At 46.0% G+C, this 21,492-nt stretch overlaps 2 protein-coding genes across 5 annotated transcripts in view; both read right to left on the bottom strand.

Annotated features, from left to right (window-relative positions):
- LOC135579190 (TOG array regulator of axonemal microtubules protein 2-like) overlaps positions 1–16,833 on the bottom strand; it is a 46,550-nt gene extending 29,717 nt beyond the window's left edge. The window contains 5 exon segments of the mRNA XM_065059536.1: positions 9,412–9,565; positions 10,515–10,705; positions 12,550–12,596; positions 14,694–14,874; positions 16,800–16,833. Of these exon segments, the coding sequence (XP_064915608.1) occupies positions 9,412–9,565; positions 10,515–10,705; positions 12,550–12,596; positions 14,694–14,874; positions 16,800–16,833 (607 nt within the window).
- Positions 15,259–21,330, bottom strand: LOC135579143 (TOG array regulator of axonemal microtubules protein 2-like). 4 transcript variants are annotated; one of them, XM_065058682.1, is made up of 4 exons: positions 21,009–21,330; positions 19,360–19,595; positions 18,028–18,186; positions 15,259–16,916 (listed from the first exon to the last, which is right to left on the bottom strand). In XM_065058682.1, exons 2-4 carry the CDS (start codon positions 19,527–19,529, stop codon positions 16,874–16,876), a joined length of 372 nt encoding a protein of 123 aa, XP_064914754.1. In that variant the 5' UTR covers positions 19,530–19,595; positions 21,009–21,330; the 3' UTR covers positions 15,259–16,873. The 4 variants fall into 4 exon arrangements, with proteins under 4 accessions (XP_064914754.1, XP_064914752.1, XP_064914755.1 ...); XM_065058680.1 differs by having other exon boundaries at positions 15,259–17,099; positions 21,009–21,327; XM_065058683.1 differs by having other exon boundaries at positions 15,259–17,088; positions 21,009–21,327.
- Positions 21,331–21,492: the final 162 nt, after the last annotated feature.

Below are 21,492 nucleotides of genomic sequence, written 5' to 3'. Positions count from 1 at the left end.
CTGAAAAAGCAATCAGGTGGATGTGGTCTGGACTCCATTACCCGTGGCCAGAAGGCCGTTCCCTTCACCTACCCCTGGGCAGACCCATGGGAGATAATGAAGCTGCACAGGAGCCCCTGAACTCTCAAAATATTATTAGAGATCACCCTGTAGAAGGACGTGGCTGTATAACTCAAAAGCTGAGAGAACCTAGAGCAAAAACCAGCAAACATCTATTTCTGTCTAAACCAGACAGAGATTACATAAAACACCATAGAGGCACTGGTCTGTCTGCAACAGTAACTATTATACCATGTACACAGAAACATGGATTTTACTAACTGTAGAAGGACATGCTCGACCGGGTGAGACACATTTAGTTGCTCTGACTCGTTGGTGTGTTCTCAGTCAGAAAACACAGCAGGAGCCACTAGAGAGCACAGAAACTATTCTCCTATTGATACAGACTGAGGACATCAAGTCTGCAGGATGCATGTTGCAGAAACAGCCTGAAGCACAATGTCCAGCTGAGCACTTCCTTGGCTCAGCTGCTTCCCTGGGCTCACACTGCAGAAAAAGATCTCAGAGCTCTGCCTACTGGAAATAAACTGAAGATCCACTACACATGCTTGGCTTGGTTTCCTTATTTTATATCCTTTGCTCTCTGACATCAGCTCCATGTTATCCTCATCACTGGCATCATAGTCTGTGTCATTTTCCCCATGCGCCTGCTCTCCATCACTTAACATGCTGGTCTCTGAGGAAACAGGTCTGTTCTGGGTGGCAGACATGGTCTTGGAGGTTACCCGGAGCTTCTGGGAAGCTGATCCAGAATCTACTGGCTTCAGGGTAACCCCCGTGGGGTCATCGCAGTCAGTCAGGCCTGCAAAGCAGAGACACAAAGCATAATAGAAGCAGCACTGCAAATAGAAAGCACCTGAAGGTAGATATTTCATTGGACAGATTTATTGGAGGCTTCTAAATAACGGCACAGGGAAACACGCTCATGCTGGCAGCCACTTGAAGCAGGCCAGTGGACAACACTTACACACTCCCACAGAGCCACCAGAGGAGCACCCTGGTCCTCTGGGCTCCTGTCGAATAACAGAGAGCCCACGGACCTGTGCACACCCAGAATTATTCACCTGCACATTCACCCTCCAGCTCCTCTCCCTGCCTCACAGTTGTACACCCCTACAGCAACAGGGAAGGTTATTGCAGGGGGCACATGCAGGGAACAACTGTTCCCTGGGAATGTGCACTAGCTTTCTAGGCTGGGAAAAGACCCCTCTTCCCACAGGAGAGCAGGCAGGTTCCCGCCTTACCTCTGTATGAGGCTGACAGGCCCTCAGACATCCTCTTCGTCTTCAGCTTGTCTTTGATCTGGATGGTACCCGAGTCAGCGCTGCTTGCCTCCCTCTCTTGGGGGTCCTGGGTCAAGGCTTGGTGAGAAAGGTGGGGGTGGTCACCTCCTTGCCCAGTGCTGAAGTCTTGCACATCAGCCTCACTGGCCCAGTCATCCAGGGGAGGGAGGGCATTTGGTTTCCTCCCATCGCCATTGCCATCGCCATCCCCATCCTCATTCAAGAACCTCTGCTGCTTCTTCATCTCGATTGTTAATAAGGACTGAAAAGAAGCTGCAGATCAGGTAAAAAGAAAGAAGTACTCCCGGGGTTTCATTTTGTTTTCTTGTCCCCAATGTAACTAAGGGTAGTAATGGTTTCTAGAAAAAGGAAAGCTCTTGCTGCCATTAATACAAAGAGTGTGTCTACACAGACACTACCTGCCAAGAAGGATGCAGCCACCCAGGCTTCTGGCTGTGCAGAGTGTCTGTGCCTGGCATTAGTACCAGAGAATGGTATGGGAGGCACCTGTGTACGATGTGACCAGGTCAATGACTTACTGTGCCTAGTGGCAGAGCTTAAGGAAGAGGTGGAGAGACTAAGGAGCATTAGGGAGAGTGAAGAAGAAATTGACTGGTGGGGTCAAACTCTTTTGACTCCTAAGGGTGTGCAACAGGAGATGGCAAAGCCTTGTCCCTCCTGCCATAAGGCAGATAGAGCAGATCTAATTGATGGGGGGATATGGAAATAGGTCCCTGATCGGAGAGGTAAAAGAACCCTCTCTTGAACCCCATCACCACCCTTGGTGCCCTTAACAAATAGATATGAGGCCCTGGACCCTGAAAATCAGGCAGAGGACAGCCAAGAAGATCCACCCGGAGAGCCCCCTGGATGGACCTCATCTACAAAAAGGGTTACAACTGCAGCTGTAAGAAGAAAAAGAAAAAGAAGAGTGGTAGTAGTTGGTGACTCCCTTCTGAGGGGAACAGAGGGCCCTATATGTCGCCCTATATGAATAAAGAATCATTCAAGTCACAGGAATTTGTCAATGGTCCCTCTTGCTGGACAATCTCAGCTTACCCAGTACAGTCATCTCCCCAGACGTTATCCACCACTCTTTTGTGGTTTTATCATTTATAGCCAGACATCAAACAGTTTTCACATTTTAGGAGGTGAAATGAAGGTCATCACCTTGTGTCCTGATGACAGTCCAGAGCAAGATTCACCAGCATGCACACCAGCACCTCAGTACTGGTAGGTATGCCTGAAAGGAGCTTCTTGGCTCCAATTCGCTCCATCGCAGTCAGTAGGTGTTCGGCCGCAGTCTTGCGCACCAGGACATTGCGGTGTCTGCAAACAAGGAAACAAAGACTGGGGCAGGGGGAAAAAGAGGGCCAGAAGCACAGGCCTCGGTCACAGCATGGTCCCTGTCATTGCTGGGGAAAGGACACACAAGTTCTTACTGCCATTTTAGCCACCTGTAGATGATTTGTCCTCAGATAAACACAAAATTGGCACTGTACAGAGAGGCTACCTGCAAGTAAGAGGAAGGAATTCTACCTCCCTGGACTATTTGATACTCAATTTCTTTCCTGAAATTTAGTCTGGGAAAGAGGGAAATGAAAGACAATTCTTGCTGACTCATCAGAGGGCTCCGCTACACAAACAGAACTGCAGCAGTCCTGGGGGTTATTCCACCTGTTTATCTCCAAATCTGCAGGGGGAAATTTTTCACAATGAGAACAATCAGTCATTGGAATAATCTCCCCAGGGAAGTGAGCTTCAGCTGGACAGGGTGCTGAGCCACCTTGTCTAGACTGCACTTCTGCCAAGAAAGGTTGGACCAGATGGACCAGGTGGTCCCTTCCAATCTGGTACTCTGTGATTCTATGATTTAAGGCAGCATTTGCTTCAGTTATCCCATGGGAGTCAGCCTGTGAAGGCACCTATAAAGCTGCTCACTATCTCAAGGCTGACTTGCAACATCAATTTGAATAGAAAGTAAAGATCTCAAGGACATGACAGTCAGACAGAGCCCCCTTAGTAGGAGCTGCGCCTGCTGAGCCGCACCCAGCATGTTCTCCCCAGTGTGCTCCATGTGTTAGCAATTAGCCTCCTTATTTCTCAAGTTAATGGCATAATGATGATGCATGGCTTTTCTCAGTGCCTCTGTGGTTAGCGTTGTGAAATACCAAAAGGCGCTCACTGCTAGAATTGCTATTATACCTCTTCCCGCAAAGCACAAGGCAATATCACCACGCGTTGCAGGAACTTTTGCTTCCCCATCATTCACCACGTCTCACCAGCATTGACATATTGTGAGAACAAATAGGCTGCAGTAGGGCAGAAGCAAATGCAAGAGGAAGGGAGAGAGGATTATGATCACAGAATCTAATCACCGAGTTCACAGAAGATGCAGGAGAAAGGACCCCTCCCTCCCATCCATTCCCTTCTGCCTCCCATCCCTTCCTCCTACCGACACAATTCAAGGTGAAGGACAGCACTAAGAAAAGAACGACGTACTGGACTCCACTGGCCATGAGAGCAGCCATTGCTCGTGCAGGAGTCACACTCCCCACCATGAGCCCCAGGGACTGATTGGCTGCTCTCTGAATGAAGTCGCTGGAGTCCCCCATCTTCCGCAGCAAGACCCGAGCAATCTCATCCACTTCGTGGTCCGTGTCCTTCTTCATGGTCCCGAAGAGCACTCCAAGAGTGTTGATTGCACAGCAACACACCTTTGAGCGGAGATTGTTCACCTGGGGAAGTCATGAGGGGAAATGTAAGAACCACCCTGTAGAGAAAATCTTTTCACCAGATGAAAGTCCCATGAAACAACATGACTTCTCACCGTGTCCAGATGGAACATAAGAGCACAGTAAGAGCAGAAGACCACAAGCACAGGAGCACACTTACTCTGACGCCAACTTCTTCCCTGGCCTCAGGCCCACTTATACAATTTTAATGAGACTGAAGGCTTTAAAATATTGTTTAATCTAGAACTAAGTGTGCTACTCAACCCAGAATGTGCACTGCTTTGATTTTAGGACTTAAAAAAAAAAAAAGTCAATGGCTGTTTTTAAACTATAAAGGCACACAATTCATAAAGACAAGACAGAGGAAAAGTAGTACTTTCCTCCTGTCCAAAATCGTAGCACTGGCAGTTTGAGCACTCAACGAGGAAACTGAAAATACAGGCTCAAGTCTACAATCAGGCTAATATGCAGCATGGACTTGGAGTCCATCTGCTGCTCTGCCTGGTCAGGAGAACCCCAGCTGTTGGACTCTAGGTACTCAAGGATTTTGGAGGTCGCATACAATTACAGCTGCAACCCGTGGGGTTTTGCAGCATTCAGGGCTGTTCTTGGGTGACTCCTGCTTCCAAAAGTCTCTCCCATAAGGGTAAGGAAGAAATAACTGAGAGTCACGTGCTTCATTTGAAAAATACTTTGAAGGACAGACCAGTACTTCTTTCTGCCAGAATTAGTTGTGCCTCTTAATAAGAGAAAACCGCATAAGTGCTAGAAGTGCTTGTGAAAGCAAAATCTGGGACTGGAGTGAAACAAAAGCTGAAAGATGTCTCTGTGCATGATTGAAAAACAGAAAGGAGGAAATTTCCTCAGGAATATAAAAGTGATATAATAATCAGATGAGCTAACCTGAAAGGGCTTCTCGTCCTAAGCCTGATCTCACAGGGGTAGAATCTGAGTCCTGCATATCTAAACAGAAGGGTTTAAAGAGTGCAACAACATAAGGGACATTCAAGCCTTCAATGTCATTAAATATTGGACAAGAGGAGTTGCTTTCATGGAAATGAGCTGTCGGAAATACAGCCACAGGGGAATTAATTAGCTTAGGATGAGACCTCTCTGTTCACTGAGAGATGAGACAGTGAAGCTGTGTGTGACTGCCCTGCTCACCCCACAGCCAGGCTGCTCTAAGCACCCAGTTGCTGCTGTGCAAAATTCCACAGGCGCACAGAGTCAACAGTTCAGTGGAAAGGGCAAATTACCAAAAAGGAAGCAGAAAGGAAGGAGGAGAAAACATCATCAGGAAACACAGGAAAATAAATACCTGCAGTCACTCACCCGGGTTGCTGAGGAGGAGGAAGAAGTGGGAGGAAGCTGGGAGGCAAAAGCTGCAGTGTTTAATTACAGCTTGGGCAGAGACTTGGGCTGTGGCAAATCACCTGCAGTTTCTGCATTTGTATATTGCATGAGAATGACACCTACCTCAAAGAGAAGAGACACAGATGCCCTACATGCCTGTAAATACAGCTATATGTGCAGACAGATCATAGAGATAGTTGACATAGCCCTTAGAAAAACAGGGAATAAAATAGTGATGAAGGCAGACACCCACGTAAATGAAGAAGCACATATCAACTCTATGTTCCATGTACGAGGTACATAGGACACAATTGAACGTAACATTCTTACCTCTTTGATAACTACCAAGGAAACATCATGAAGTCTAGAAAGAAGGACTTCTGAGTGGGAGATAGCCAGGCGTCTGATGCTGATGAGTCCCTTCACTTTCTCCTCCCTGAAAGGCAATTACCAAAAAGATTGACTTTTCTCACCACCCAAGAACTTGGCAGCACCCTCTGAAATTACCAGGGTGTCGGCTCAAACAAGCACAGGGAGGTGCTTCTTATACAGCACTTAATTAAATTGTGGACTCGTTGCTACAGGATGCGGTCGTGTTCAAAAGCATACATATATCCGAAAGGCAAATAGATGGTTTCAGAATGGCTGGGTTAATTTGCAGGTGCTAAACAAGACAGCCTTCCTGAAATCACTGGCACACAAAGTCTCTATGTCACTGCTTCCTAGAAACTGGAAGACTGTGCCATGTTTCTGTTCCTTGCATGCTCCCTGTGCCCTGTGTCTGAGAAACAGTCCCGTCTGGCTGTTACTGGGGCGTTTTCCCTCTTCACCATCCCCACAGGGCAGTGCAGGAGGGAGAGTCTTCACTGCCACTTCATAGCTTGAGTTTGCACTCTACAATCTAGTCTTGTTCCCCACAGCCTTGCCCTCCCCTCCCCCAAAAAGGCAGCATGTCATAAAATACTCCATACCTGGGCAAGAGTAGCCAAAAAGCTGGATTTTCCAGAAAACCCCTACTTAAAATAACACCTACAACAGCAACATGTTATTTAAAAGTAGTAAAACCCCACCTCTTTCAGCACTTTCTTAGTGAAGGACCTGAGCTACACGAAGACACGTTACAGTCACTGTTCACCAGGGCGGCAGGGCAGGGCTGGGCATCCACCCCCACTGGGGTCCCTGAGTGTAACCCAGACCCTTCACACCTGCAGCAGCTCCCTGCACCTCACAGGGCACCAAACAGGAGTGGGAAAGAGAAAGGAGAGAGGGGCGAGACAAAGCGATATTGCACAAGGAAGATATTGCATCATGGAAGACTTTTCATGGTTATCCCAGTGTGAATGGAGCCTTAGTGCACATATGCTGACTCAGAAATAGAAGAGACAACCAGTATCACCTGAAATTTGCTGAGTCTCCTCCTGTCTGTGTTCAATTTCAGGACACACTGTGATTATCAACAAAAACATCTTTGGCCCATATTAAGCAGTGAAGAAGAAAAAGGTTAATTCTAAAAGTGCAAGATTCCTGAAGGATTTTTTTTTCTTTTTACTTGTCTTCTGCCACAAGGCTTTCAGAAGAAATGACAGGCTGAGAAACTCCGTACCACATCTGAGTCCATTTCTCAGAAATAGGAAATAGGAACTCCCCATAGGTGCTTCTGGAACTTAGCCGCAGGAGGACCAGAGATAAGTCCTTACTCAGTCCCACCTGAGGCCCCCAAATCTGTAAACTCAAGACCACTTCCATCCTGCTTCTGGCCTCAGCCAGCAAATCATCTTGTTGTCAACTTTCTCTCTTCCCTGAAGGTTTCATTTGCAGCTACGTGGAGCAAGAAGCCAAGCTAGGAAACAGCAGGGACCTGCTGCGGCTGTAGCGCTGCTATGGACTGAGGCAAATAAAAGGCTGCTCTCACATCTTTATATTGTGATTATTTTGGAGTCGTTTCAGTAGTTCCCTTGGGACATCTGGGCTGTCTGGGCTCAGAGGCACTAGAAAAAGGTTCTAACTTACCTTTATACTGAGAGGGAGAAAGACTGAACAGGGGGCTTTCTTACCAGTCATCGCTGCTGAGCCATGTGAGCGCGTTGAGCAGCGCCTGCTGTGGGTTAGGGTCGGGTTTGGCTTCCTGGGCGTCCCTGCACTCTGGCTCATCTCCCGCCTTGGAGGAGTCCAGAGCAATGGGCGGCAGTGAGTTCACTGTAAGGAGAGCGTCAGACATCAGCACTGCGTACCCCAGGGCGAGGCACCCTGCCACTGAGCAGATGGCAACCCAGTCCCCAGCCAAGATTACATATGCAAGCAAACTGGCATTGATTCAGTGGCTTCCCTGCTGTCTGGCTCATTTTTCCAGCACCCAACCATCTCCCATTCATGGCCAGTTGGGCATCAGCTCCTTGTGTGAACCTGAAAATTGCACACACAGAGACAGCTCCCACATCTGTATGGGTACCACAGCCAGCTTGCAGATTCGTAGTGCTGCAGGGCTTACGCTCACCAGGAGCCAGTGCTGCTCAGCAGGACTTGCTAACCCCAGGAGTAAGCTCCTGAGATGTGCACCAACCTCCCTGTATCATCTGCTGTGACCTGAGGCAGTGGGGACAGAGGGACCCTGTAACTTTCTGGGGAAACATCTCCAGCTGTCCCCAGCGAGCACCGAGCCTGAACAACCAAGTCCTGCTGGGCTTGGTCGAATCCACAAGGAGCAAGTGCCAGGGAATAGTGATACCTGACCTGCTGAGCCTGACAGCACCTCTGTTCCCATTTATCTCAACTATTCTGGACAGCAGGCAGCTAAGTGCACATGCATTTTAGCATACCATCGGGAAAGTAGGAGTTTATGGATTTCACTGTTTCCCGAGCGTGAGGAATATTTACTATTTCAGAGGTACCCATTGGCTGTATTTTGAAGATGCTGAGGTGAAATTTATTTGTCACCAAATGTACTTGTTTGCAAACTATGCAATGCCTAAGCTTTCTCTTGTGGAAAAAGGCAATTTCTAGTCTTGATAGTTGTGACAAAAAAAAGCCTTCCAAATGTGAACTGAGAATAAAAATGTGTAAATATAGATGCAAATTGTTGGCAAACACAGTTTCTTGATGATAAATATACCAGGTATAAGAACAGTCAGATGACAAATGCATTTGTTATGAAACCTATTTATCATCGAAAGCATCGTAGGTCAAAAACTTCATGCATTGCCCGCAAAAGCTCATTTCCTAAAGTGTAGACGTAAACATCTGAGCTGTCTAAAAGTACTGAGTGTAAATACTACATAGAATCTATGCACTACTATGGACTCTGTAGTGTTTTTATGCTACCTTACGTGTTCTACGAAGTACGGAGGAACTGTAAAATCAAAAATATTCAGGTGGGTACTAATTTGGATGTTACTGATACCACTATCACTGACATCGGTGACATATGTACATATGCACAAGTATGTACATAGACACAACTATATTCAAGGTGAACGGTGAGCCATGTCAGGCTAGTTCTGATCAGTTTTGAAAATTGGAGTAGCATCACTAGGAAGAAGCATTCAAAATGTCATTCTTAGCTCCCTTTTTCCTAACTCTTGGTGCTCAGCATCATAACACAAGGTACGCTACCCACATTTTTATTCCAGGGGCACCTTGGTTGAAAAGCCTTCTTTTGGACTCACCCATTCACCTTTCCTGGAGGCTACTCTCGATTAGAGAGTCTGAATCCCCAGTGTAGTTTGCAAGACAGAATTATCCAGTCTGAAAGACTTCATAGGAGAAGTGGGGAAAGTGATTTACTGGGACTGACTCAGTATGGGCTGTGAGCAAGACACATCATGCCTCTGTATTTTTCTTTGAAAAGTGGAAATAAGTCCTGTTTAAGCTTCCACTCAGATGCAAGTTTAACAGCCTTCCAGTCCAAATTCATAGACATTTGCAATACTATGTAAGTAGCAAGCAAGCAAACAAAAAGGCCTACAAATATTGCAACCACCTACCTTTGTTGGCTGCATCCCCGGGGTCAATGTTCAGTGCAGGGAGCCGCAAGGACTTTTCTGTCTCTTCCTCCCTCTCCCTAAGCACAATCTTCCTCTCTCTCATTTGCTGTTGGTCTATTTTCATCCAAGCTGACTCGTACAAGACAACGCGGATCTAGTTGCAATGGAAATATATCATGGCACATGAAAAAAGATGCACAAAACACACACAGCACCTCATAAGGAACACAGTGGTAGCATGTCATCTTCTTTACTGCAGCTCCATATACATCTCAATAGTTTCAGAAGAATTCTTCCTTTCCTCATCTTGGCAGACAATTACAGCTAGTGATGTGTGACACTCCATTGCCATAACCTTCCACTGGTCCAAGGTGCTGTTTCTCAATCTATGTCAGGAAGCCCTGCTTGAACCAAGAGAGTCATAGCAGCGCTCCAAGACAGATTAAGAGCTCACCTTACCGTGAGCAGGGGGTTGAGTTCCTACAGGCTATGGCAGGGGAACAAAACCCATCTGCAATAACCAGCAATGAGAGGTAATTTGCTGTTTCTTAACATTCATGGCCAGTAATTGCAGCTGCTTCTCACTTCCTTGCTTCTGAATGACTCAGCTGCTCTCTGAGAACCCAGAGTCCAAAAAAGGAGTCACGTGAAAACAAGTTGGAGGAACATTGGTCTTATTGAATAGAAAAACTGTGAACGAGATGGCTGTGAGATACAGCAAGAAGGGTAACTAAGGCAAAGCAAGCTCTTCTATTGTATTTTGCAGCCTTCCTTGCATTCAGCATTAGAATCTTTGCTTCTGTGCTTCCAAGCATGCACTGTGCACATGTTCACTAATGTGTAACTTGCCCTGCCATTCAGATCTGCTCTAAATCGGCCTCCGCACATAAAGAATGCTTTTTGCCTAACCTTAGCACCGCCTCCCAACCAGTAACTGCTGCACCAGAGAAAATACTCAAGTAATTGCTCTGTAGTTGTCAAATGTATTCCAAATAGAATCTGCTCCACAAGAGGGGAAGATTATGATTTTCAGTGACATTTTGTGCCAAGCACTGAACAGTCATTGAAAAGGAAGCCTGCTCACCCCTGTCCTTAGCCCTTACCTTTTCATTGCTGATCTTGAAGTCATCGACACTCAGAAGGCGAGCCCTCACACGGTGGCTTGTCTCCTTGGCCTGTCTGGGTGGGAGGTTTGGCAATGGGGCCACAGGTTCACGCAAACGTCTGGCAGACTTCACGTCACGAGCAACGCGATGCTGGAGAGCAGGCAAAATGGGTTCCAAAGTCTGGACCTCTGATAAGACACGGATATAGATTGTGTATGATAACAGTAAGGAAGATACCACCTTTCCAAACAAATGGGGTACTACCATATTGCACTGGCAGCAGAAATGACGTTGCTTTGTTGGCCTCCAGACTCAAACCTACTGTGTGATAAAGGCCTCAACCCTTGGCTTCTGGTGAGCAGCTGTGTTTGACAGAGAAGAACAGAGAGATGGAGATTGCCCTTGCCAAAAGGGTTTGTCTCTGTTCCTATCCATTTTGATTTTAGTAAACATCCTCTTTTCCCCAGTTACTAAAGAACGCCTGGGTTTTAATAGCTATGTTTAATAGTCTTTGTAGAGGTAAGAATTAACATTTCCTCCTCTTTGCTGGAATATTTTAGAGGGCCTTAAAAGAAAAGCTTAGGATTGCTAGAGTGTTACCAAAAGCAGAATTGTGCTCTTGAAGCCAGAATTCATTTTCCCCAAGGGGTTTCATTCTAAATTGCAGTAGGTCAGCCCACTTCCTGGGCAGACTCACTAAAGGCTGATTTTCTTAATGGGAATAGCACAGTGCAGCTCATTCTGAAATACTCTCCAAAAGAGCTAGTAAAACTCAGAGAACTAATCATTCCTTACATGGCTTCACAGATGATAAAATCATGTGATAGCCAAGCAGTAAAAAAGGAAAAACTTTCTTAAATCAGGATTTTTTTCCTGCAGAATGGTCAGGTCAATAATAAAAGAGAGAGAAAGATGGTTTAACGATATATCTCATTTCTAGTCTATAATGTATCCAGCAAAAATGTCACATTACTTACCCAGCAATAGTCCTCCCTAGTTGCACCCAGCATCCTAGCTGTGTATCAGCAACAAAGGAATCATTCATATTGGGAATGCCCATTATTTGTCAGGACTAACACTGAGCTGAGGGACCAGTGGATCTTATTGCTTCTTCTGCATCAGCACAATTATTTCTCAAATTCCCATCTCTCCTATCGCTACAAACCCACAGATGGCAAAGGGGCAGCAACGGTGTCATTGAGGTTTTCAGCTTAGAAGTACTGGCTGACGCAGATGCACCAGACACCACATTTTGTCTTGCAGAACTCTAATTGCTAGTGACAACGCAAGGCAGGGAGCAGGGGAAAGCCAGTAGGCATCTCCTATCCAAGCCTCAGTGTGCAATACTGACATATGCACATAGAGTGGGGGAAGAGATTTGTAATCATAAACCCAGCATATGTGACTTGGGGTAAATGAGTTGCAACAAGGAAACCTCATGACTCAGCATTCAATTTAGGCTTGTACTTAAAAGGACAGAGAGTTCAGATCCTGCGTAGGCTGGATCCTTAAGTCTCTTTGTAAAAGGAAAATTCACAAGGACTTGCTATCATACAAGGTTTCACTATTTCTCCCACTGCAAAAATAGGCTATGCTGATTAATGTGCTTCAGATCTGAAAGGGTTCAGCTCAGAAGCTGCTCAAGAGAAGGTTTTCTCCTTCAAGTGTTGGAGGAATGAGTGGGCCCATTTCTCATTTCATGCCAAATGCCTCATTTTTCTCTAATCTTTGTGACATTAGAGAGCATGCTGAGGGATAAAAGGTATAAGCATGAGTTAGGGGAACATTTTCTTTTCCTCCTGTGCATTTCCATGGCCCCAAGGTACCCTTCTAGCTCCTGCCATTCATAACTCCATGCTGGAGTCATTTTCACTGGATCAACAGAGCACATTTCCCAGTGACTGGTCTCTGAGGAGCCATCTGAGTGCATCAAAAAACGAAAAAAGTTACAGGACAGTTTTCAGCTGAATTTTCACATTGCCATCCACGGGTCACCTATGTTCTTTTTAGGGCAACCATGCCCTGTACCCACCTCGAGATTTAAAAGTCTTCTCTTCACTTCTGCTGCCTGATCTTGACCTTAAGAAAATGGAGGACAAAATAATACATGAGGATACAGAAAGAGAGGCAAACTTCCTTAGCGAGGTCCATCTGATGAAGGAGAAAATGCAACCCATAAACCCAACAATACGCGAAGGTGATTAATTGTCACTAAACCTTCAGCTGCTGGAGTCACACAGAACTGGTCAAGCTCCAGCTGAAGCACAGAATCTCAATTTGGGCCTTAACTATCCAATTCTGCTGTCTCTGCTTTCAGAGTTGAGTGGCTCCCACTGTTCACACATCCTTTCTGAATCAGCAAGAGATGTTAAGCCAGCCATAAGTCTGTATGGAGTGCAGCTACCTTTATAGTGCTGTAGAAGCCTAACATTGCTTGGCCATGCCTTAAACTGATGACAGTATCTTGTTACATGTGGAAATACCACTGCTGTCTCCTGAGAATAATTTTACACCTCCCTGTACTTTTTAGAAGAAGAAGGGTTTTTCCAACTCAGCTGGTAGGTCAGTATACTCAGATTGCACTGTAAAAGCTATGCTGAAGCTTTTGAATTGGAACTGTATTTCTGTGACTCCTTATTTATTGTTATAACTAGGATAAAGCTGACAGCTAGATTTCCTGATGCATATCGAAGCAAGTATCTTTTCATCAGTTACAGCCCCATAACTGTTCTCTAGTACTTTCCCCCCTTTGATCTTAAAACCATATGCAAATATTAGGCATCTATATGAAATAAATAACTTACGCTTTTTCTATGGATAAACAACATTTAATCCAATTCCTTGTATTCCTTAAACACGTTTTCGTTAGAGCATAAGCAAAACAGCGCTGGGTGCACGGGGGATTCACTCCGCCCAACACGCACACTTTTAACAATAAGAAGTGTGCTTAAATACAGTATGGTATTACAAATTCATAATGACCCCAGAAACGCCTATACATATTCATAAACTTTCTGGCTTTTTATTAAAATGAGTCTCAGATAACCATTTACATATTCCCCTCCTTGACCCTCCCCTGTTGCGCCTGCGCAATGTCACTTGGTGAATTTGAGGAAGGGTCTTTAGGGGTCTTTGGATGAAGGCTCCTTCAGCTTCGTCACAGTGGACTTTTTACCTTTGGCTCATTGGAAGGAACTGGATGGAATCCAAGCTACCAAACTGACTGGAACCAGACTGGTGCCTCCTTTTTGCTGTAAATCTTGGCTATCTTGTCTCCTCAAGGTTGCAGCTGGTGCTGTAAAACTTCTTATCTCGGCATTTAATGAAGTCCTGCCTATTTTTTTTTTTAGCACAATTAGTTACATACAGCTCTAAACTAGATATTAATTATGTGGTTTAAAATGTTAGCTTGTTAGTAGGCCATTATTATATAGTTGCTTAACCCTTAAAATGTTAGTTCCCAATATCAATATAACTTCCTAAACAAGTTTCATAACTTTTTACATAGAACTTAACCACCTTTCCCTTTTCCTAGTTCAGAGTCCGTGCATCATTTGGTTATACCTGTAAACATTAAAAATCTTAGCACGAATCACAACTGCATTTTTCACATATAGAATTAGACATCTATAAACAGAGATTTATCTGGGCGTGCATTTTACAGTGAAGGCCCAGACACAGAGAAGTTATAACTGATGTTTACAGAAGCAGCATCTGAATTTACAGACAGCTCTACAGTAGCCAATATTTGCCCTAACATAACCTTGCAGGTACAGATATTGGCAAAGATGACACACAAAACCAGATGCTGTATTCAGATCCATGCAATACAGTTCCCAAAGGGTGCCACAAATATTACAGAGTGAATCAGTATCAGAGTCCAGCAGAGGACTTGCTTTTAAGTTCGTCTTAAGTCCTGCCTCCTCCTGTGCCCCACCACCCAAGATCTTAGAGGTGGCTTTGAGGTGATCTTAGAGTTGGTGAGAGTTGGTTGAGTTGCTTAGAGCCAATCTTAGATGTTGGCTTTGACATGGTGCTGGTCACCAGAGATACACAAAGTGGTGAAAGTACAGAAGTTTGCATAAATATATTGAAGAACTGACTGTGGAAAACAATCTCACAAGATGAGAAGTGTGAGATGGAAGACATATTGGAGAAGCGGACACTTTGGCTTACCTCATCTCTGGGGCCTCTTGGAAATCCACATTCTGAGAGTCTGCAGCACTGCCAGGAGCCCCATCAGAAGATCTTGCTGACTCGAGGATCGGGGGAAGCAAAACCACTCTCCGTGACTTGTTCCCATTGTCACCACTGCAATACGAGTGCAGCTGGGTAGCCTGGAAATAGTAGAGCAGTGCTCAGCTGGAGTCTTTCGGGGTTATTCTCCTCATACTTCACCCCTCTCCTAGAGAGGATATGCGAGAGAAGACGCAGTATTGCTTCTTCTTCTTTTGATATATTCTGCCCCATCTCCTCTCGCCCCTGGCTGCTCACCTCTTTGGGTGTGCGTTGCGCAACGATATCGGATCCTCTATTCCTCCTCCGTCGCTTCTGCAGCAATCACTCAGGAGGTACGCAGCCCGCAGACTGCGTCCCGGTCACGGTCCAGCCGCGCCGACTCCAGCCAGGGCTCGCTCCTCACAGCAGTCGTCCCCTTCGCTGTAAATTCTCCTTTCGGATCACGTCGGGGTCACCACTTGCGAGGGCGACGAATCATGGACCCCACACAATCCAATATGAATTCAAGTGAAGCCGTTTATTACTTGTTATAACTCTCCTTAAATTTTGACCTGTCCACGCGCTGTCCATGCATCAGAAGGCTACTTGTAATTGGTCAATAGCTGCTGTTCACGCGCCGCAAACTAATAGGTGATTGGATTATACAATTCTTACATAGGCTCTAATATTATACAAAATGTATCTATATTATAGCTGACTTGCTGATTCTTTTCTTCACTAGACAGTCTTTCTTTTGTTTTACCCAAGGTTGTATAAAGTCACGTAAGACACGTAGGCTGCTCGACTCTTGCTCACTTGCTCTCTTGCTGAATACATAGGCCTCAGAGGCCTGTTCAGTTCAATTCCATACAATGTCCATTAACTTCAAGAAAATCACTCAAATGTCCCACAACTAGCCTCTCGTCCCTAAAGCACCTACCAGGCATTGTTGAACTCCAGCCAAGTCCCCACGTAGTCACTTTGCACACAGACAAAACCTGCTTTTCTCAAGCACATCTTTGTTTTCTGCTTACCGCCTTTCCCCTACTAGCCCTTTGGCCCAGGTTCTACTGTGCTGTCGAGAGTTTTTTGGCTGTTTGGTGTGAACAAGCCAGCGCTTGATGTGGCTGAGGTGCACTAGGACCGCACGGAAGTAAACAGAAGCTGGTCTGTCTTCCCGCCTAAAGCTGCATGAGGGGCACTGTCATCCCTGCGCGTGAACAGCTCGTGGGCAGTGCCCCGCAGCGAATCACCATAGGCGGGGGACACGTGACTGCAGAGAGTAACCAATCGTTGCCTGTGTTTGTCGTGTGACCACTACGCAAAGAGTATATAAGGGTTGTTAAAACGTGTATTCGGGGACATTGCCATTCAGTGTTGTTAAGAGTTCGTTAAAGGGTATTGATGTTAAATTCAAATTGAATTAGACTCATTATTCTCGCCGGCAGCCCCTTGTGCTCAAAGAGGATCTGCCGGCAGTTTTGCATTCTCCACATTGTCTCAGGACACTGTGCTCTCTGGATACTTGGTGCTCTCCAGCTCCCACACAGTTAATTTCGGGCTGACCGTCATTTTTTGAAGTTCAGCAGAGCTCCCACCCTGCAGCTCAGCTGAGCACTTCCTTGGCTCAGCTGCTTCCCTGGGCTCACACTGCAGAAAAAGATCTCAGAGCTCTGCCTACTGGAAATAAACTGAAGATCCACTACACATGCTTGGCTTGGTTTCCTTACTTTATATCCTTTGCTCTCTGCTCAGCCACTTGAAGCAGGCCAGTGGACAACACTTACGCACTCCCACAGAGCCACCAGAGGAGCACCCTGGTCCTCTGGACTCCTGTCGAATAACAGAGAGCCCACGGACCTGTGCATACCCAGAATTATTCACCTGCACATTCACCCTCCAGCTCCTCTCCCTGCCTCACAGTTGTACACCCCTACAGCAACAGGGAAGGTTATTGCAGGGGGCACATGCAGGGAACAACTGTTCCCTGGGAATGTGCACTAGCTTTCTAGGCTGGGAAAAGACCCCTCTTCCCACAGGTGAGCAGGCAGGTTCCCGCCTTACCTCTGTATGAGGCTGACAGGCCCTCAGACATCATCTTCGTCTTCAGCTTGTCTTTGATCTGGATGGTACCCGAGTCAGCGCTGCTTGCCTCCCTCTCTTGGGGGTCCTGGGTCAAGGCTTGGTGAGAAAGGTGGGGGTGGTCACCTCCTTGCCCAGTGCTGAAGTCTTGCACATCAGCCTCACTGGCCCAGTCATCCAGGGGAGGGATGGCATTTGGTTTCCTCCCATCGCCATCCGCATCCTCATTCAAGAACCTCTGCTGCTTCTTCATCTCGATTGTTAATATGGACTGAAAAGAAGCTGCAGATCAGGTAGAAAGAAAGAAGTGTGTCCGGGGTTTCATTTTGTTTTCTTGTCCCAAATGTAACTAAGGGTAGCAATGGTTTCTAGAAAAAGGAAAGCTGTTGCTGCCGTTAATACAAAGAGTGTGTCTACACAGACACTACCTGCCAAGAAGGATGCAGCCACCCAGGCTTCTGGCTGCGCAGAGTGTCTGTGCCTGGCATTAGTATCAGAGAATGGTATGGGAGGCACCTGTGTACAATGTGACCAGGTCAATGACTTACTGTGCCTAGTGGCAGAGCTTAAGGAAGAGGTGGAGAGACTAAGGAACATTAGGGAGAGTGAAGAAGAAATTGACTGGTGGGGTCAAACTCTTTTGACTCCTAAGGGTGTGCAACAGGAGATGGCAAAGCCTTGTCCCTCCTGCCATAAGGCAGATAGAGCAGATCTAATTGATGGGGGGATATGGAAATAGGTCCCTGATCGGAGAGGTAAAAGAACCCTCTCTTGAACCCCATCACCACCCTTGGTGCTGTTAACAAATAGATATGAGGCCCTGGACCCTGAAAATCAGGCAGAGGACAGCCAAGAAGATCCACCTGGAGAGCCCCCTGGATGGACCTCATCTACAAAAAGGGTTACAACTGCAGCTGTAAGAAGAAAAAGAAAAAGAAGAGTGGTAGTAGTTGGTGACTCCCTTCTGAGGGGAACAGAGGGCCCTATATGTCGCCCTATATGAATAAAGAATCATTCAAGTCACAGGAATTTGTCAATGGTCCCTCTTGCTGGACAATCTCATCTTACCCAGTACAGTCATCTCCCCAGACGTTATCCACACTGTGAAGTAACTTTTTAAATTTTACCTTCCGCTCTTTTGTGGTTTTATCATTTATAGCCAGACATCAAACAGTTTTCACATTTTAGGAGGTGAAATGAAGATCATCACCTTGTGTCCTGATGACAGTCCAGAGCAAGATTCACCAGCATGCACACCAGCACCTCAGTACTGGTAGGTATGCCTGAAAGGAGCTTCTTGGCTCCAATTCGCTCCATCGCAGTCAGGAGGTGTTCGGCCGCAGTCTTGCGCACCAGGACATTGCGGTGTCTGCAAACAAGGAAACAAAGACTGGGGCAGGGGGAAAAAGAGGGCCAGAAGCACAGGCCTCGGTCACAGCATGGTCCCTGTCATTGCTGGGGAAAGGACACACAAGTTCTTACTGCCATTTTAGCCACCTGTAGATGATTTGTCCTCAGATAAACACAAAATTGGCACTGTACAGAGAGGCTACCTGCAAGTAAGAGGAAGGAATTCTACCTCCCTGGACTATTTGATACTCAATTTCTTTCCTGAAATTTAGTCTGGGAAAGAGGGAAATGAAAGACAATTCTTGCTGACTCATCAGAGGGCTCCGCTACACAAACAGAACTGCAGCAGTCCTGGGGGTTATTCCACCTGTTTATCTCCAAATCTGCAGAGGGAAATTTTTCACAATGAGAACAATCAGTCATTGGAATAATCTCCCCAGGGAAGTGAGCTTCAGCTGGACAGGGTGCTGAGCCACCTTGTCTAGACTGCACTTCTGCCAAGAAAGGTTGGACCAGATGGTCCAGGTGGTCCCTTCCAATCTGGTACTCTGTGATTCTATGATTTAAGGCAGCATTTGCTTCAGTTATCCCATGGGAGTCAGCCTGTGAAGGCACCTATAAAGCTGCTCACTATCTCAAGGCTGACTTGCAACATCAATTTGAATAGAAAGTAGAGATCTCAAGGACATGACAGTCAGACAGAGCCCCCTTAGTAGGAGCTGCGCCTGCTGAGCCGCACCCAGCATGTTCTCCCCAGTGTGCTCCATGTGTTAGCAATTAGCCTCCTTATTTCTCAAGTTAATGGCATAATGATGATGCATGGCTTTTCTCAGTGCCTCTGTGGTTAGCGTTATGAAATACCAAAAGGCGCTCACTGCTAGAATTGCTATTATACCTCTTCCCGCAAAGCACAAGGCAATATCACCACGCGTTGCAGGAACTTTTGCTTCCCCATCATTCACCATGTCTCACCAGCATTGACATATTGTGAGAACAAACAGGCTGCAGTAGGGCAGAAGCAGATGCAAGAGGAAGGGAGAGAGGATTATGATCAGAGAATCTAATCACCGAGTTCACAGAAGATGCAGGAGAAAGGACCCCTCCCTCCCATCCATTCCCTTCTGCCTCCCATCCCTTCCTCCTACCGACACAATTCAAGGTGAAGGACAGCACTAAGAAAAGAACGACGTACTGGACTCCACTGGCCATGAGAGCAGCCATTGCTCGTGCAGGAGTCACACTCCCCACCATGAGCCCCAGGGACTGATTGGCTGCTGTCTGAATGAAGTCGCTGGAGTCCCCCATCTTCCGCAGCAAGACCCGAGCAATCTCATCCACTTCGTGGTCCATGTCCTTCTTCATGGTCCCGAAGAGCACTCCAAGAGTGTTGATTGCACAGCAACACACCTTTGAGCGGAGATTGTTCACCTGGGGAAGTCATGAGGGGAAACGTAAGAACCACCCTGTAGAGAAAATCATTTCACCAGATGAAAGTCGCATGAAACAACATGACTTCTCACCGTGTCCAGATGGAACATAAGAGCACGGTAAGAGCAGAAGACCACAAGCACAGGAGCACACTTACTCTGACGCCAACTTCTTCTCTGGCCTCAGGCCCACTTATATAATTTTAATGAGACTGAAAGCTTTAAAATATTGTTTAATCTAGAACTAAGTGTGCTACTCAATCCATAATGTGCACTGCTTTGATTTTAGGCCTTAAAAAAAAAAAAAAAGTCAATGGCTGTTTTTAAACTATAAAGGCACAATTCATAAAGACAAGACAGAGGAAAAGTAATACTTTCCTCCTGTCCAAAATCGTAGCACTGGCAGTTTGAGCACTCAACGAGGAAATTGAAAATACAGGCTCAAGTCTACAATCAGGCTAATATGCAGCATGGACTTGGAGTCCATCTGCTGCTCTGCCTGGTCAGGAGAATCCCAGCTGTTGGACTCTAGGTACTCAAGGATTTTGGAGGTCGCATACAATTACAGCTGCAACGCGTGGGGTTTTGCAGCATTCAGGGCTGTTCTTGGGTGACTCCTGCTTCCAAAGTCTCTCCCATAAGGGTAAGGAAGAAATAACTGAGAGTCACGTGCTTCATTTGAAAAATACTTTGAAGGACAGACCAGTACTTCTTTCTGCCAGAATTAGTTGTGCCTCTTAATAAAAGAAAACCGCATAAGTGCTAGAAGTGCTTGTGAAAGCAAAATCTGGGACTGGAGTGAAACAAAAGCTGAAAGATGTCTCTGTGCATGATTGCAGAACAGAGAGGAGGAAATTTCCTCAGAAATATAAAAGTGATGTAAAAATCAGATGAGCTAACCTGAAAGGGCTTCTCGTCCTAAGCCTGATCTCACAGGGGTAGAATCTGAGTCCTGCATATCTAAACAGAAGGGTTTAAAGAGTGCAACAACATAAGGGACATTCAAGCCTCCAATGTCATTAAATATTGGACAAGAGGAGTTGCTTTCATGGAAATGAGCTGTCCTACTGTCTTCTGCAAGGAAAGGAAAATGTAATATATTTGGCAATCATGTAGTAAGAGTACAAGTCTGTGGCCTGAACTGGCTGCTAAGTGCCAAGTTGGAAATACAGCCATAGATGTTATTAATTAGCTTAGGATGAGACCTCTCTGTTCACTGAGAGATGAGACAGTGAAGCTGTGTGTGACTGCCCTGCTCACCCCACAGCCAGGCTGCTCTAAGCACCCAGTTGCTGCTGTGCAAAATTCCAGAGGCGCACAGAGTCAACAGTTCAGTGGAAAGGGCAAATTACCAAAAAGGAAGCAGAAAGGAAGGAGGAGAAAACATCATCAGGAAACACAGGAAAATAAATACCTGCAGTCACTCACCCGGGTTGCTGAGGAGGAGGAAGAAGTGGGAGGAAGCTGGGAGGCAAAAGCTGCAGTGTTTAATTACAGCTTGGGCAGAGACTTGGGCTGTGGCAAATCACCTGCAGTTTCTGCATTTGTATATTGCATGAGAATGACACCTACCTCAAAGAGAAGAGACACAGATGCCCTACATGCCTGTAAATACAGCTATATGTGCAGACAGATCATAGAGATAGTTGACATAGCCCTTATAAAAACAGGGAATAAAATAGTGATGAAGGCAGACACCCACGTAAATGAAGAAGCACATATCAACTCTATGTTCCATGTACGAGGTACATAGGACACAATTGAACATAACATTCTTACCTCTTTGATAACTACCAAGGAAACATCATGAAGTGTAGAAAGAAGGACTTCTGAGTGGGAGATAGCCAGGCGTCTGATGCTGATGAGTCCCTTCACTTTCTCCTCCCTGAAAGGCATTA

The sequence above is a fragment of the Columba livia genome, chromosome 3 (genome assembly GCF_036013475.1).
Source record: "Columba livia isolate bColLiv1 breed racing homer chromosome 3, bColLiv1.pat.W.v2, whole genome shotgun sequence".
Classification (NCBI taxonomy): Eukaryota; Metazoa; Chordata; class Aves; order Columbiformes; family Columbidae; genus Columba; species Columba livia.
This window is presented reverse-complemented; position numbering and strand designations above follow the sequence as displayed.

Coding starts and splice junctions, on each gene's coding strand:
- LOC135579143 (XM_065058680.1), bottom strand. CDS start 19,529: ATGAAGAAGGACATGGACCACGAAGTGGATGAGATTGCTCGGGTCTTG. Junction 18,187..19,359: donor CTCATGGCCAGTGGAGTCCA/GTACGTCGTTCT, acceptor CCTTGTTTGCAG/ACACCGCAATGTCCTGGTGC. Junction 17,100..18,027: donor GACTGTCATCAGGACACAAG/GTGATGATCTTC, acceptor CCTGATCTGCAG/CTTCTTTTCAGTCCATATTA.